The 15,052-nt window shown below is 42.6% G+C and overlaps 1 protein-coding gene across 1 annotated transcript in view; it reads right to left on the bottom strand.

The window, feature by feature from the left end:
- Positions 1 to 9,592: 9,592 nt before the first annotated feature.
- Positions 9,593 to 15,052, bottom strand: part of shisa9a (shisa family member 9a) — a 78,044-nt gene continuing 72,584 nt past the window's right edge. The window contains exon 4 of the mRNA XM_061708204.1: positions 9,593 to 11,021. Within this exon, the coding sequence (XP_061564188.1) occupies positions 10,144 to 11,021 (878 nt within the window). The 3' untranslated portion in view covers positions 9,593 to 10,143. The remainder of the gene's footprint in view (positions 11,022 to 15,052) is intronic.

Below are 15,052 nucleotides of genomic sequence, written 5' to 3' on the forward strand. Positions count from 1 at the left end.
CTGATATTTGTGCCTTTTAACCTTCGTCGTGAAGACAATGGACCTAGATTTATGGTTATGATTGCAAACAAAAATGATCTAGAGTCGAGAAATAGATCATAATTATGGGATCTAAAAGAACAATGTCTCTTCACCGATATTTTAATTTACATTCTCATGCTGTTTTTATTAAATTAATTGACTTGTAAATCCTTGTCTGAAGAAGGGTTTACTTTAAATACAACAGGAAATTATTATGAAAAGAAGGAAAACAAAGACAAACCCCCCCCACTTCCTGGTAACTGGATAAGATTAGTTTAGTAAGGCCAGCTGAAGTTAATTATTACCAGAAACTAAATTTTGATGACTTTGGATTTACCAACTACGTCACATCCAGTGATGCTGGAGACGTGCAAATATGCAAAAAGTATTTGCATTACACTTTTGCACTAAACTGGACCATTGACACGTCTGAAAACCCACCTCACAAAAGCGGCCGACCTCAGTTGCAATCCAAGGGCTTGAATCGGGATCCTCCAGATCCCAGCCCTCCTCTGTAACCACTAGGCTACCACTCCCATTTTAATGCAAGCTCTGACATTTTCCTTGTTATTTTTTAGCCTAATCGAGTTACCAAATATACATTCACTCCACAAAACTGTGAACTAAGTGAATTTTGGATATTTTTATTTTTATATGTACCAAAGATCCAGGAAAACCTTGAGAAATGTAACATCTTAATTTGTATAACTATTATTATACGATTTGGCATAATTCTCCCAGACTTTGGCCAAGCAACACCATCCTCATATTGACACTTCTAATCAGACTGCTTGATATTTAGATGAAGGTGGACTGTACAGATGATGGATAGCACCACAGATGTGCTGTAAACAGGGCTGGCTGCTGTAAAGACACAGACAAGACTTTTCTTTTTTTCTTTTTAACTTATTGCAAAATTGTAAACCATTAACTTTTTTTTTTACTTGCCTAATTGGTGTGCACGTGGAATGCATTACATGCACCTCAAAGTAGAAACGCTTTCAACAACCTTGAATAAGGAGCAAATATATATCAGAGTTGGTTAAAATTCATTTATGGAGACTATTTCCTAAATAACCATGACACACCATTGTTTCAGTTTAATCTTGATTTCTTTGGATTAAAGTTTGATGTTTTGTCTCTGCAGTTTTAGTTCTTGTAGAGCTGAGATTATACAGTTATTTGTATGCTCTCATTTATTTGAGCATACATCGTTTCCGGTTAAATGCTTGTGACTAAAATACCTAAAAGCTGCTAACTGCTTTTGGTTATTGGGAAAAACTGTCTCGTTATGAACAAGCTCGTTGGGCTGGAGCATAAAATGGAGACTTAACACATGAAGTGGGAGCAGTAAAGGCTTTATTGTGTTATTAACAAACATCAAGAGCTTTGCAAAACCAGACCTTAATGGCTGCAGGTTGAGCAGCAGCAAGAATGGTGCTCACTCCTGCAAGCCACACCGGGTAAGATGTAACCACACGTGCATGGGTGCAGCCAGTAAAGTCAGGAGAATTTAGCAAAGCTGGTGGTAATACAAAGGAGCAAAACAATCTGAGATGGATTATTTAAAATGAGACTTGTAGTTCAACAGAGTAATTAAAAGAAAAAAACAAAAATGTCCAGGATCTTGATCAGGGCTCATAGAAGGCCTTTTTTTTTTTATCCCGATTTTTTTTTTCCCTTTTTTTTTTCACCTAGTGCTCCTACCTAAGTCAGTCCTGAGCATTGCTCCCCCTCTGCCAACTCCGGGGGCCCTGCACTGAGGTCAAGCCTCCTTCTTACTTGAGGAGTGAGCAGGCTAGTCCTTTTCACCAGACAGGATGGGGCTTCTCTGGCCGGACGTAGCGCGTGGAAGGAGGACGTTATCACGCATCTGACGCCCCGGCTGGCCAGAGGGGGCAGTGTATACCCCAGGACAACTGCATGTTTTTGTGAGAGTAGCTCACATTAGCTACCTAAGGGAACAAGGGCAGGACATGCAAACTCCATACAGAAAGGTGAGAATTGAACCCAGGACCTTATAGCTGTGAGGCAGCTGCCCCCTTGCCACTTCAGAGTCATCCAGTGTTGTATTCTTAGCCATTCTTGGCTGTTTTTAGTCATGCAATTTGGGTCATTATCCTGTTGAAGAACCCATAACCTGCATCGACAGTTTTGAGATTTCACTGTATCCAGCACAGATTGAACACCAGATGCAGCAAAGCGGCTCCAGAACATAACCGAGCCTCCTCCGTGTTTCACAGTCGCTACAGTCTTGTTTTTCTTTTTAATGCTTCGATTTTGTATCTGTGAACATAGATGTGACTTGTCAAAAACCTTCAGTTTTGCATCATCTGTCTGAAGGATGTTCTCTCTTCAACATACATTTTGACTAGTCTGTTGCTTTAAGATTTGTTTTCAACGGTGGAATCGTCCTCGGTCTTCCACTTTGGCTCAAACAGTGACGGATGGGGTGATCTGACACTAATGTACCTTGACCTTGGAGTTCACCTGAAATCTCTTTGGAAGTTGTTCTGGTCTCTTTGATTACCATTAGCATTATCTGTCATGATTTTTCATCTTGTGGGCACATCCAGGAACCCTAAACTTCCATCCATCCATTTTCTATACCAGCTCAATCTTAACCAGGGTCACGGGGGTCTGCTGGAGCCCATCCCAGCCCTTTACAGGTGAAATGCAGGGGGTCACCTTGGACAGGTTGCCGGTCCATTCAAAGGGCCACACATATGGGCAAACAACCATGCGTGCTATCACCAGTACTCGAGTTGAGGGGGGATGAGGGGAGATGGCATCCCCCCTGAAATAAAAATGGTCAAAATCATCCCCCCTGTAAAACTGCCATCCCTCCTTTCTATCCCTTATGTCATTTCATCAATGAATGTGGTCAATGAATGTGGTTATTTCAACATTTAGAGTCATCACCAGAAAAATAACACCAGAAAAATAACTTATTTGACAATTTTCACCTGTTTCAAGTAAATTTTCAATTGAAATAAGTAGGAAAATCTGCCAGTGGGACAAGATTTATCTTACTTTATCTTACAAGCAATAACATCTTATTCCACTGGCAGATTTTTCTACTTATTTTAAGTGAAAATCTACTTGAAACAGGTGAAAATTGTTGTTTTTTCCAGTGATGAGTCTTGTTTTAAGTGTAATGAGATTTTTTTAATAAAATGAGACATTTTACCTAGAAATAAGACAAATATTCTTGTTAAGATTTGGAGTTTTTGCAGTAATCCATTTTACTTATCCTGTGAAGGACAGAGGCATATTGATAAGTTCAGAAAACGTTTTTTTTTATTGTTGTGTTTTGATGTATTTGATGTAAGCCCAGTGGATATTTAAAGCTTACAGAAGGCTGCATTTAACTGCTGCTATGTCATTCCTGCAGTATTTCTGCAGGTGTTTTGGTCAGTGCTATTATTTGCAATATATTATATTATTTGTAATCAGCACAAATTATCTGTCCCCATATGATAAAATCCACCATCCCCCCTGATTTTTTTTTACAACTCGAGTACTGGATCACACACACCTATGGGCATTTAGTATCATCAATCAACCTGTTTACATGTTTTTGGACTGTGGGGAATGCATGGAGATGGTCTTCTAACATGCTTTTCTACAATTTACTCTCTGATCTCCTCAGACAACTCTCTGTTTGGCTCTCTTTGCTCTTTCTGGAAATTTACTCACGCCCATGAAATGCTTGTAAAAATCGTTGAATCCAGGTGGTGATGTGTTTGTTTTATTTCCAAATCAATTCCAGTTCTTTCCTAACGACATATCGTATATGAAAGTTTTGCTGGGAAGTAAGCAGCCAAGGGGTAAACGAGGGGGAAGTGAGAGTGGATACAAAGAAGGGTGAAAGGAGAGGAGATAAAGAGGAGCTGAGGGACTGTGCAGTATCTCTTCCTGAGGACAAAAGGACAAAGAAACAAACAGACACGCCAAAGGACGGCAAAGAGAAGAACACTTTTACAGAAGTTATCTTTTATTGCCACGTAAGAAAGTTGTATATATAACAATGGGAATATACTGTCAGATGGCAAATCAACAGCAAAAGAAGAGCAAAAACTATTTCTTTCATCCCCTCCCAAAATCAAAGGAAAACAGTCATAGCAACACTATGATAATATATTTCTTGGACAATACGTCTGCTATATTTCTTTCCTTTTTTTTCCTCATTTTTATTTTTTTACAATATTTGTAAAGTACCAAAATACAGCTTTCTCATAACGTAATTTCACAAATTAGAAAGTCTATGAACACTAAAAGGACGATGGGGGCATCACGCTGCATATTATAAGCTACTGTGCAAACAATAGTGGGAGATGGGTTCTAACAGAGAAAATATGCTTTACTTGTTACGCATAAATGCTGTGTGGGGCGGGCGGCATAAGTATCCATATACACATATGCATAAATATCACAAACTGGTCTGGACATCAAAAATAGAACATTGGTTCTTATATAACTTTGCATGTAATGCATGATTAACACCAAAATTAGTTAATCGATGAACTGTTCTATAAAAAAAGGATATGTTTGCTATAAGGGAGGGTTGTTGATTTGCAAATAGCTGGCTGATTAATCAAAAGTAACGGGAATTCTGGCCTATTCTTATTCACCGTGGATCAAATCCCTCTAATCGTTTTAATAGCAAACATATTGATGTGGGCTTATGGTGAATATCAGACATTTAAAGGACACCGTCGGAGCAAGCCCTATCGGAGCAGACGCTGACCATTATTTCACAACAAACACTGGGCGTCTTCTGCCTCTGTGTGCATAAGTGAACGACTCCTGATGGGTGGAAAGAAAGCACTTAAAAACCAACACTATGCAGAGTTGTAAACATAGTATAGTGACATATGGATGTTGTATCATATAAATGCTGTTCTTGTTTGGCTGTAATGCACACCACTTTATCAAGTCTAACAAACAACATTGGCACAGGGCACAAAATAAATAAAAATTAGAGAAGGAAAATTGTTAAAATGTAGCTTCTGTTTAAGCCCTTTAATGGTATTCCAAATAAACTGTACATATCACATTTTCAATTGATGATAACACTTCTCTGCTTTCTCACCAATAACTTCATCAGTATGTTTCCGATTCAGACTGACGTCAAGAACAATCACTGCTTCTTGTCTTCGGTACAAAATAAGACGAGTAAGAAACAAATACTCAAACCAACAACAGGCAGACAAAATGCACCAGCACATTTTAGCCAATCTGTCGGGATGGATCAGCTATTGATTAGAGGATCCATTCAGCTGCTTGTTCTGCACTAATTATCAAGTGTGAGAGCTGCTTGACGGTAGCAATGCTGTAGAAATAACTGGAGAGAGGAGTTTCTGTGTGCGGATGTGTGTGTGGAGCTGCTGACTGCTGCTTCCAGTAGATGCATATTCAGATTCATCCATCTACTGTTCATTTTTACTTCCTTTTCTGTCTTTGGGTGCTGTTATTAACTGCGAGGTCTCCTTTCTGGCAGCGAAGACCTTCCAAACCCCGACCATCTCTGGGGTTCTGTGATTAAATGCCACGGTGAAGAGTCGTGGTCGAGCTGTAGTTGGCGTTGTTTTGTTCCTTCTTATATGTCCCATGTGGACCAATATTCTGCCATTTAACCCAAACAGCTGGCTGCTCGGTCTAACAAAAGGGACAGATTTCAGGATTTGTTGATGCTATTCTTGTACTATTAGGCCTTGCTTTAAACCTTTCCTTTCCATTGAGCCCTTATGAAATTGAAACCAGGAAACACCAGGAAAGTCCAGCATCAGATTGTGGATTTATCTCACAACATCTGAATGTGGTCCTTGCTGGTTTTGCTCTTTAATTTGGGGGTGATCAGTTCAATTTCCTTCATGCAGCACAGCGGGAAAACTGGTAGCTAACTGGCAGTGAGAGCTGATAAAGGTTATGGTTTGGCGCAAGTGGGGGAAGGTTCATATTCCTGGAAAGAAATGAAGGTTTTTATTTTGTTATTGTTTTTATTTAAAGGTAGCTTTCCTCAACCACTAACATAGCGGAGTTAAGTATAACCCAATGTCAAAACTACATTTTTCTTGGGATTTGATTTTTCTTTCTGAATTGTGTCAAGTTTAAGTGTTTTGCAACATTTGGAAGTGCTTTGCAGGTTGGATATCAGTTAGATGTCGTCAGGTAGCAAGGCCAAAAACACAAAATATTTAAAAAAAAAAAGGTCCATAGGTAAGATTTCCCCAGACAATTTATCTTTCAGTATGTCTCTTGGTTTCTTCTGTTTTTATTTAGACGAAGGATTGCATCTTAACAACAGAAAATTGCTTATATAGCTTTCTTTTGTAAATACGAAAAAAGATTATCAGACTGTGAAACATCTGTGCGAATCCGACTGGATTTGATTGGATTCAATCTGATTTGGAGAAGGTTGAATGTCACGTGATTTTTGGTTGCCTTTCATCACTAACGTTAAACGTCAGCATGAGATCTTCTGATTGATTATAAATGGGCAAATGGTTTGTTAGTTAACTTGACAACTTGTCTTCATATACACCACCAGAATAGCTAAAAATGTGTGGTGGAAAACACCTCCGATTTTAATATAGTTTAATCTGTTTGGGATTATCTACCTTTGAAGGCTTGCTCTTTGTAAAAAGTGCAAAAACAAGTAAATTCATGACTAAATACCACTGTATTTAGTATTATATGGCCCCATTACTTATTTTGAGCCTGCACACTACCTGTGTCTTTCTGTCTCTGCTGTTGCAATGTTTGTTGACTGACTGATGAACAATACCGGACACGGCTGCCTCCCGAAGCCTCTCCTCTGTCGCCCTGACCCCGCCAACCGTGACCCAGTCAACACAAGCCCATCTCCATTTTCTGTCAGGTTTATTTTGGCACTTTGAATGACTAATGAGGGATGTTTTGTTTTGTTTGTCTATGAACGGTTTCCTCTGCCCTACCTCTGTGGCAGCTGTTCCTGTTGCAGCATTTTTTTTGTTTGTTGCAGAGCTGAATTTAAAAGCAACGAAATGTGCACGGTGTTCAAGAGGACATACAGTATACTGGTACACAACTGCAAACAGAATTACACTTTTTTTACTTTTTTTCTTTTTTGCCTCACAAAATCAATCACCGTTACTTCCTGCAATGCACATGGGAAATACCACAGACATTTCTAAAGGTGCAGCTGAATTATCATTAATCACGTTCTCAACACGACTGTACTCCACTGTAACAGGAAAGATTCATCATAGCCCCGTTATAGTTTCTGATATTTCTGCACTCAAATATGGATGGAAAAAGGTGAAAAGAAGCGTATAAGAGGAAAGGATGTAACGAAATAGATAACGAGAGGAAAAAAAGGCTATATATACTCATATATATAAAAAGCATAATATCAGTAATCGCTACAAAGGGCCAAGGTCTGGAGTTTCACAGTCTTTCATGTACAACAGGCGCGGTAACGTAGCTGACTTTGTCTCTCTGCTGTGATGACACCTGCCGCTCGGCACTGTGGGAGCACAAGAAAAGCAAAGTCCACGCTGTAATATTCTGAGTGTGCCTGAGTGTGTGTGTGTGTGTGTGTATGTGTATGTGTGTGTGCCGTTGAGATGTTAAAATGCTCTGTTGACTTTTTAAATCCTGTTTCCTGCCTTCAGTCAGGTCTCAGGTTTCCAGTCACATGACCCTCAAGGCAGCAGGGTGTTGCACAGCATGAGGCAAAAAATATCCCCCTTTTTAGACCCCTTTATCTTTTGCTCTGCTGGCTTGGTCTTTTTTTTTTTTTTTTTTTTGCTCTTTTTAATATTATTCAGAAACTGTTGGTTTATGTCCTCCTTTCCACCTCAGCTCTATAAGCAGTTCTACTGGTACTGGCATGAAAGTTCATCTCTGGATTTCATATTACTATTGAGCATTGTTTTTCTCCCATCCGATTGTCACATGCATCTCTTCCTCTTGATTTATCTCGATTTAAAGTGAAATATTGACCCTTTTTTGCATCATATTTGTCTTCTAAAAATGTGGTCTTTTGGAGCTTTTGGCAGCCGATTGTGCTTCAGTTGAGTCCAAATAAGCTTTGTAGGAAAGATCTTAGGACTTACATGCATGTCAGTGCTCGCCTCACTCAAACAGGTGGAAGCGGCACCGTAGATGCCAAAATTACAATCATAACAGTGACCGTTACTGCTGGCACACAACAGAAAGATGTTAAATAGGCTTGAAGAAACCCTTCAACAATTTGGCCCATTTATCACACTCACAGGTTTATTTTTATGTTTGAGTCATGTACCCCACATAGACATTTTCCAGCTGGTTGTACTGCTTTTTTTCTTTGTTTGAGTTACTGCACGTGATGCAGTCAAGCTTAGTTCCTTGTGCCAGTGACTTACGCTCACAAAAAAAAAAGTTATTTTGTTTATTTTTTACTCTCACAAGGCCAACTTTTCACCACAGAAACCTCTGTGCAGAAACACAATATTGAAAGTCTAAGTCTGATAGTCTAAACTTAAATTTGGTCCACTTGGATTTCGCAGGCTTTTTGTTGCTCAGGACTTACAAGTGCTGTCTGTTATTAACGCATGAAATACATTATTTAACTAAAGTAGCTGTTCTTTACCACATCCAGCAGGATTAGAGAGCGCTCTGCCAGCAGCTACACCACTTTGTTTATTGCACATGCTATCTTTTTTCTTTAAGAGGAATAGTTCAATGCTTTGTTGCCTGGCAACTTAGCGTAAAGTTCGATCACTGTTAGTTTTACACGTGACCTTGTTTTTGCTCAGATTAAATTAATTATGTACAACATGTTCATTAGAGTTGTTTTAGGCCCTTGTGGGCACATTTATTTATTTTATAATACCATAGGACTACATTGTTTTCTTCCTGTTTCCAAAGTTTGTTACAGTTTGAGTTAATTACCTGGTGCCACTAGCATTGTAATTAAGGTACAGATGTAAACGTGGCATAAACCTTTCTCACTTGGCACTTGGCAAAAATTCACATGTATCAAAACAGCAACAATCGCTTTAATTGTGCAATTATTTTGTGAATAGCTTTTAAATGTATATATAGCTGCCATTTCTAACAGTTGAATTTTGTAGGGTCTTCCAAATGAGCGTTTGATTGCTGTGGTGACCCAAATTTATTGATTCAGATTTTTGTTTGAAGACTGATGCAAATTGTATATTTATTTAAACTGTCCAGAAACCTCAAATGACACGCTACGGTGTTCAGAGGTTCTGCTCTGAAAATTTCCTGGTGTGTGAAAATGTGTCCGCATGTATATATTTCTGAATGTGTGCACAACAAGCACAATGCTCCCAGGATTCTTGACTTAGCTGCAGCCTCCCTGCTTCCTCATCCCTCCTCTGGCCGAGCTGTCACCACACAGACGATGTGAAAAGCAAGCAATGCCAGTGCAACAGCTTCCAGTCTGTGCAGGAGTCTCATGGAAATGGGCGACCTTCAGCTGCATAGCATCTGAACGTGCTTCTGAAGAGCCACAGCACAATGCATGTCTGCAGTCCAAAGCCCAGTGCCACCATTAGGCACATCTGTGTCAAAGCCGCAGGAGATTTGGGTGTGAATCATGAGGGAATGCCTTTTCTTCCAAACCACTCTTTATTTGGCAGATGAGAAAAGCTCCTGTTGGGGTAAACATGTTGTATTTTCTTCTTTTCCATGATGTTTTAGTGCTTTATCCATTATATTGCTTCTCAGGTTTGGTTTGTGAAGCTAATCCATTTCATTTTCAGCAGTTACCCTCTTTGACATTTGCTTATAGCATACCTTAATACTCAGACATCATTACAGAGCCGATTTAAGCTGTAAGACAGCACTTTAACATCACTTCAAGAATGCAGATGTTCCTCCTCCTTAGGCTCTTGCGTAAGCATTGTTATCGGTGCCAACAACTGGGACACCATCCTCCTGAATATCAAGGTCTTTTGAGTGATTTGATTGGTGAGCTTATTAAACAATAACCACCCGGATACACTGTCTCAACGAGCCTCAGCTTCTTCACACAAACACACGTGGAGATCTGCACCTCTGAGTACCCCAGAACTTGGCGACTCTGTTCATGCATTATTTCCCCTCGTTTTTCTTCTCTTTCGTGTTCTCTCAAACAGTTACCTCTGTCTTGCTGTTGGTCACAAAATAGGGCTGCGTGGGGAGGAAGTGTTGGCTGTGACTGTGGCCTCTGTTACTGTGTAGCTGATTCGGCTCCAGGACGGTACACTGGGGCCTCTTGTGCCCGTAGATCTTCCTCCTGCCCACCGTTTCAGTCCCATCCCAACCCTTTATGCCAAACCCCATTGTATGCCCGGCTGCAATTGTGTTGGAACTGTACGTCAATGGGCGGCCCATCGTTGCCGAGCTTGAGCCAAAGGCGGTCTGAGCAGCCCTTGAGAGGCCGAGGGATGTACCACCTGGCATGGTCCCTGACATATGTGCCAGGGACGTAACCCCAAGTCCTGGTGGCTTGCTACTGTGGCTGTGAGCATGAGTGTAAGAACTGTGAGAGCTATGAGAGGTGTGAGCAATGTGACTATGACTGCTTTTAGGTTTCTGACCATTTGGCTTGAGGACCCCTCCTCCTCCTCCACCGGCTATGTGCCTCTCTGTTGGCAGTGTGGAGACAGACGAGATACTGGGCATCTCAGTGATGTAAGTGGCCACTGGTTCAGGAGCCAGTGGACCCAAGGAGGTCATAGGCGTCATGGAGGTAATCGGGGTTAGCGTAGTCATCTGTGTCATAGATGTCATGGGTGTCATAGACGCCATTTGGGCCAATGAAGTCATCTGCGTGATGGTGGGGTTCATGGGATTGGAGCTCATAGGGTTCGAAGCCATAGGGTTGGAGGTCATTGTAGTCATTGACGGCATGTTGCCCATGGAGGGTCTGGAGTTACCCATTGGTTGGAGAGGAAAGCTGCCTTTCGGTGGCAACTCTACCATCAGCCGACGCTTGTTGTAGATTTCGCCGTTGTACTTGGCAGCTAACAGAAGAGGGAGGGAGAGAAAAAGAAAAGATGAGGATGTTGCATCGACACAAAAGAGCTTCAAAGGAACGATTGGAGAAAGTTAAAACGTTACTGTATATGTTAACACATACAAGTATGTATCACCGCTACACAAATATCTAAATTTTACACAAGCAGTCTGAAAATATTACAAAACAAACCTGACAAATCTTAATTTTGATTGTGAGCTTTTTCTTATCTAACTGACCCAACAGGGTGAAATTAAAGGGAAATACCAACATATCTACCCCACCATGCCTCTTATAAAGCCAGGGAAACACCTAGTAGTTATCTTGTTTAATAAATGTGAAAAAAGAAGTAATATGTGGGAGAAAAACATTCAACAGTTGTAAAAGAATCAGTGATCGTTATCAGAGGTAGCTAATGAGCTGTTTATCCTCTATTAGGGACATAATGAAGAGAAGATTTGAAGGAGCCATAAAATCACACTCCCTGCTTTGGCATCACGTCTGTTGTTGATGCTTTCCGTATCTGAATGAGTGCTCCTTTGCATATGCATTTCACAGCTGCAAAAAGGAATAGGTCATTTAATCACCAAATGGGCCGTTTTTACTGCAGCTGTGAAATGTTTGAGAACAACAACAAATGCAAAACACATATTTGAGGAAGGAGAACTTGTGTAAAATCAGGAACAAAAGAGTTAAACCAGTACAGGATACCATAACAGGGCAAACACATGTTTGGTGTTGTTCCATTAAAGGCAGGGTCCTTGATGTTTGAGAGCTAGCAAGATTTGAAAGTGGCACCTCCTCTAAGCCCCGCCCCCTCCTCCCCCTCCCAGCTTAAATCATGTAAAAACTCTAACCAATCCGTTTCATTCGGTCCGAATGAAACGGATTCGTCCAGGACCAGAGGCTTGGCAGGGGGGGAAAGAACCAATCAGATGCCTTCATGCCGCCCACGACCCCTCCGCCCCTATCCCATGCGCGCACTCGCTTCCAGCCTGACGTGTCCACTTCCCACGGGTCCTCCTGGGCTCACAGTGTCCCAGTGTAACCCCCCTCCCTCCCCTCTGCCACGGACCCCCAGTATGTAGTTATTATGTAGTTATTTCCAGAGCGGCTCAGTCCCGCTGTGTGTGAGAGCGGGGAGCAGAGCGTCGGTCCGGGCTGCTGCTGCAGGACTCTCCGCCCAGCAGCAGCAGCCCCCAGGGACACGTGAAGCCGCACTGAAGAGCCGCAGCAGCCGGCTCGGAAGCAGTATGGAGGTCCGTAGGGATGGAGGCGTCTCCATCCCGGCGAGAGCGGAGAGCGCCGGTGCGGCTGGTGGAGCGCTGCGGTGCCGTGCAGGCTCTGTGGCCACAGCCCGTAGCCTATGCCGTAGCCTATGCCATAGGGTACGCCGTAGCCTACGCCGTAGCCTACGCCGTAGCCTACGGCGTACCCTACGGCGTAGCCTGAAAATGTGCTGTCCAAAATGTCCTGGAAAACACGACTCCTGCAAATACGCGTTCCCCAAAGTTTGTGGGGGCTTGGCTTTGGACGGAGCGCTGACGGGAGGGGGAGGAGGGGCGGGGCTTAGAGGAGGTGCCACTTTCAAATCTTGCTAGCTCCCTCTACGCTCAAAGGACGGGCAAGAGCTGTTGAAGGACAATGAGTCTATAAACAACCGATGGAGAGAACACTTTCAGGAACTCCTCAATCGCAACAGCACAACTCAACCAGATGTCATCAGTCACCTCCCTCAGAGTCCCATCAAGGAAGACATGGGGGAACCTCCCACCTTAACAGAGGTCCAAGATGCCATCAGGAGCCTCAAAAACAACAAGGCCACCGGTCCAGATGGGATCCCAGCTGAGGTCCTAAAGGAAGGTGGACCAGAGCTCCTGTGCCGCCTCCATGCCTTCCTTCTGAAGGTCTGGAAAAAAGAAGAACTCCCCTCAGAGCTCAGGGATGCTCTGATAGTGACCATAGTGACCAAGAAGGGGGATAAAGCAGATTGTGGAAACTATAGGGGCATCTCACTCCTTTCAACCGCTGGCAAAGTACTCGCTCGTGTTCTCGCCAACCGTTTACTACCGCTGTCTGAGGAAGTCAGAATCACAGTGTGGTTTTCGTCCATCTAGAGGCACAGCAGACATGATTTTTACAGCACGCCAACTCCAGGAGAAATGCCTTGAACATAAGCAGCCTTTGTACATGGCTTTCATAGACCTGTCAAAGGCCTTTGACACGGTAGATCGTCAGGCCCTGTGGAGCATCCTTCTGCATTACGGCTGTCTGGACAAATATGTCCGAATACTGAGGTTACTGCATGAGGGAATGACAGCCACAGTACTCAACAGCAGCGGTTCCTTGTCTGAGCCCTTCACTGTGGGGACAGGAGTCAAACAGGGATGCATTATTGCACCCACTTTGTTTTCAGTTTTCATCTCTGCCATTCTACACCTCATTGGCAAAGAGCTGCCACAAGGAATTCCGATCTGGTACAGGACTGATGGCAGGCTCTTTAACCTTAACAGGTTCAAAGCCAAAACTAAGATTCAATACACCACCATCATGGAGCTCCAGAATGCAGATGACAATGCCATCGTAGCACACTCCGCAGAAGACCTCCAAGAGGCATCCTGAACGCCTTTGCTAAGGCATACAGAGCCCTGGGTCTGGCCTTGAACATCAAGAAGACCCAGGTGCTACATCAGCCTCCTCCCAACCAGCCACCTACTCCACCCACCATAAAAGTGGACAACACCACGCTTGAAAATGTTGACCACTTCCCCTACCTCGGCAGCCTTCTCTCCTCCGAAGCGGACATCGACTCTGAGGTCAATCATCGCCTGAGCTGTGCCAGCGGAGCTTATGCCAGACTCCGGAAAAGAGTCTTTGAAGACCGAGATCTCTGGGTTGACACCAAGCTCTTGGTTTACAAGGCTGTGGTTCTCCCCACCTTGCTGTATGGGGCAGAATCATGCACAACCTACAGCAGGCACCTCAGAGCTCTAGAACAGCACCACCAGAAAACCTTGAGAAAGATACTCAGGATCAAATGGAAGGACAGACGCACTAACATTAGTGTTCTGGAGGAAGCCAAAATGCCCACCATCACCACCTTAATAATGCAGCACCAACTCCGATGGACTGGCCATCTCATCCGCATGTCTGACACCCGTCTCCCCAAACAAATTCTATACTCCCATCTGGACAGAGGTCCGCGAGCTCCAGGTGGGCAGAAGAAACGCTTCAAGGACAACATCAGGAACAATCTGAAGAAATTCCTGATAACATCTCAGGACTGGGAGCACATGGCCTTGAACAGGCACTGCTGGAGGGCAGCGGTGCAAGAAGGTGCTGCACATTATGAGAAGGAACTCCACCGTGTCGCACAAACCAAACGACAGCTCCGTAAGGAAAAACAGAAACAGGCTCCAGCACGACCACAACCCACCACCACTTTCCCCTGTCCACATTGCACAAAAATATGTGGGTCACGGATCGGCCTCTACGCCCACCTGAAGACCCACAAGTAGACGACCCCGCGAAGAAGACTGTCATACTCGTCTCGAGTGACCGCCGATGATGATGAGAGGTAAGGGACTGAACTATTGTGTTTCACATGTAAGACTCAAATATGAAATTAATATTGTAAAATCACATCATGTAAAGATCTAATTAGGATGTTGCCATATGTACAATAAGGTCAATTGTTAGAAAATTGCTTTCCATGTAAATATAGTCATTAAAAGTTTGTCCCAGTTCCAACTGATTACAAATGTCTTTTGGGCATAAAATTCAATATGAGACTATATACTTTTTTAAAGTTTCATAACATTTATAAGAACACAATAACAGAGCATTGTATATACTGTGTTTGTATTATTGTAGTTGTAGCTGAATATTAATTACAAATTATTATTAGAATGTTGTGTTTTTTATGAGAATTGTCAACTTTTTGAGGAAACACAGATGTTGTTGGAGTAATAGCGTTAGCAGATCGAGCCTCAGTATAAGTGTGTGTGAGCAGTCAGCTTTAAAGCGTCGCATTTATTC

This window comes from Cololabis saira, chromosome 19, assembly GCF_033807715.1.
Source record: "Cololabis saira isolate AMF1-May2022 chromosome 19, fColSai1.1, whole genome shotgun sequence".
Classification (NCBI taxonomy): Eukaryota; Metazoa; Chordata; class Actinopteri; order Beloniformes; family Belonidae; genus Cololabis; species Cololabis saira.